We start from the raw sequence: 2,500 nt of genomic DNA on the forward strand, positions 1-2,500 counted from the left end.
TGGAGGAGGGCGGGCCGTCAGACACTGATGCTCTATGGCAGTTTCGGCATACCAAGATGGCCGCTCAAACACTTCCTGCGGTTTCACGTCCTGCTGTTTCCCGATGTGTCCAGTTCTATATTCATATACTGTATATATCAGTGATCAATATCAGTCCTACAAGCCCGATCCAAGTCTGATACACCGTGTTAGTCATTTTCGTTACTATCAAGCTCACAAATGGACATAAATGAACCATAAAAGCACCATTAAAGTAGACCATGTGACTCATGCATTTTAATAAAAGACACTTGACGGGTCTCTGTGTATCTCAGCAAGTATCGATGCGGACTATCACACCTGGAGTCACGAGTTTCAACCCAGGGCGTGCTGATGTATTAGTGTGTGTATGAGAGAGTGTGTGTATGAGAGAGTGTGTGTATATGAGTGCGTGTGTATGAGTGTGTGTGTGTGTATGAGTGTGTATGTGTGTGTGTGTGTGTGTGTGAGAGAGTGTATGAGTGTGTGTGTGTGTGTGTATGAGTGTGTATGTGTGTGTGTGTGTGTGTGTATGAGTGTGTATGAGTGTGTGTGTGTGTGTGTATGAGTGTGTATGAGTGTGTGTGTGTGTGTGTATGAGTGTGTATGTGTGTGTGTGTGTGTGTGTGTGTGTGTGAGAGAGTGTATGAGTGTGTGTGTGTATGAGTATGTATGAGTGTGTGTGTGTGTGTGTATATGAGTGTGTGTGTGTATGAGTGTGTGTGTGTATGTATGTGTGTGTATGTATGTATGTGTATGAGTGTGTGTGTGTATGTATGTGTATGACTGTGTGTGTGTGACTGTGTGTGTGTGACTGTGTGTGTGTGACTGTGTGTGTGTATGAGTGTATGATTGTGTGTGTGTGTGTGTGTGTGTGTGTGTGTGTGTGTGTATAGACTCACAATGCAGAAACAGGAAACTCAAGAGCTGACAGAGATATTATTATATCACATTTGTCTCTATATTTTTTCTTTCTGTTCTCATTAAAGCAAACAAATTCAAAACTATTAGAAATTCTTGTGAACTTTTGCAATAATTTCTGCCATTTATTATGAACAACATGAATCTCCTGCACTCACGATGCTACCGCACACTCTCTGTGCGGTTTCTGTGTGAAGTTGATTATAGATTCACAGTTTTGCAGCATTTAATGTGTCTCTAATATCAGCAGAAACAGGAAGTGAATCTAATTCAGAGATGCTCATGAATAATGATCATGTAATTATAGACGTTATAACCTCATACAGATTAAGAGTGGATTCAGTGATTAAACATCAAATTATGAACAACTCTGCATGAATATGATGAATTAATGACATGTTTCTCATATACAGAACAGACGTGTAAAATACAAAAAAAAAAGATTTATTTGTTATTAGTTCTTAAATATGTTTTACCATTCCTGGTTGGTGTCATCTTGTGGTGGAAAAACACCTCATGATATCAAATGGGGGGTAGAGAGACCCTCACTGTGTCACACCAAATGTGTCCGTGAGGTGTGTGTGTGTGTGTGTGTGTGTGTGTGTGTGTGTGACACAGAACTGATTTCACAGCTGTTTCCTCACACACTCGTACTGTAATCTGCACACAAATGAAGTTTCTAACAGCAGAACAGTGGACGGGGGGATCCTGCGGACTCTATAAGGGGGTCAGAACTCCACCAGACGCCCCGCTGTGACTCATAGAGGAGCTGTCAATCAAGAGTGACTGACAGCTGCTGTGAACCTCATGACAGGAAGAGGAAACACTGAAGCACAGCAGGAGCTATAAGAGAGGAAATGTGTGTGTGTGTATATATGGGTGTGAGTGTGTGAGTGTGAGTGTGTGTGTGTGTGTGTTGTAGGTTGTGAGACAGGTGTTGTACCTTGTCAATCATATCAGGTCTGTTGGTGGCGGCGAGAACCGTGACGTCTTTTAACTGTTCGATTCCGTCCCATCTCGGTCAGTAATTGAGCCAACACACGATCACCAACTCCACCCGCATGAGAAGAACTGCAGAGCGCACATTCAGTCACATTAATCCATTCAGACTTTATACTGCATGAACGAACATTTGCAAAAATAGAATACAGATCTAATATATAATATACTGACGACGTTCACACTGCACTTAGGGGTTTGCTAGGGGGTTCTAGCTGGTTGCTAGGGTGCTCTGGTTGGTTGCTAGGCTGTTCAAACTGGTGGCTAGGATATTCTGGTTGGTTGTTAGGTGTTGCTATGGTGTTCTAGCTGGTTTCTAGTGTGTTCTGGCTGGTTGCTGGGTGTTGCTAGGCTATAGCTGGTTGCTAGGGTGTTCTGGTTGGTTGCTCCTAGGTGTTGCTCAGGTGTTCCTAGCTGCTAGGGTGTTCTGGCTGGTTGCTAGACGTTGCTAGGGTGTTCTAGCTGATTGCTAGGTGTTGCTAGGCTGTTCTGCCTGGTTGTGAGGCTATTCTGTCTGGTTCACAGGGTGTTCTTACTGGCTGCTAAATATTGCTAGGCTGTT

The 2,500-nt window shown here is 43.2% G+C and overlaps 1 protein-coding gene across 1 annotated transcript in view; it reads right to left on the minus strand.

The window, feature by feature from the left end:
- Positions 1-2,500, minus strand: part of spata5 (spermatogenesis associated 5) — a 53,457-nt gene that overhangs the window by 30,252 nt on the left and 20,705 nt on the right. The window contains 2 exon segments of the mRNA XM_052154708.1: positions 1,883-1,951; positions 1,953-2,010. Coding sequence (XP_052010668.1) covers positions 1,883-1,951; positions 1,953-2,010 — 127 coding nt within the window.

This window comes from Xyrauchen texanus, chromosome 23, assembly GCF_025860055.1.
Source record: "Xyrauchen texanus isolate HMW12.3.18 chromosome 23, RBS_HiC_50CHRs, whole genome shotgun sequence".
NCBI classification, from domain to species: Eukaryota; Metazoa; Chordata; class Actinopteri; order Cypriniformes; family Catostomidae; genus Xyrauchen; species Xyrauchen texanus.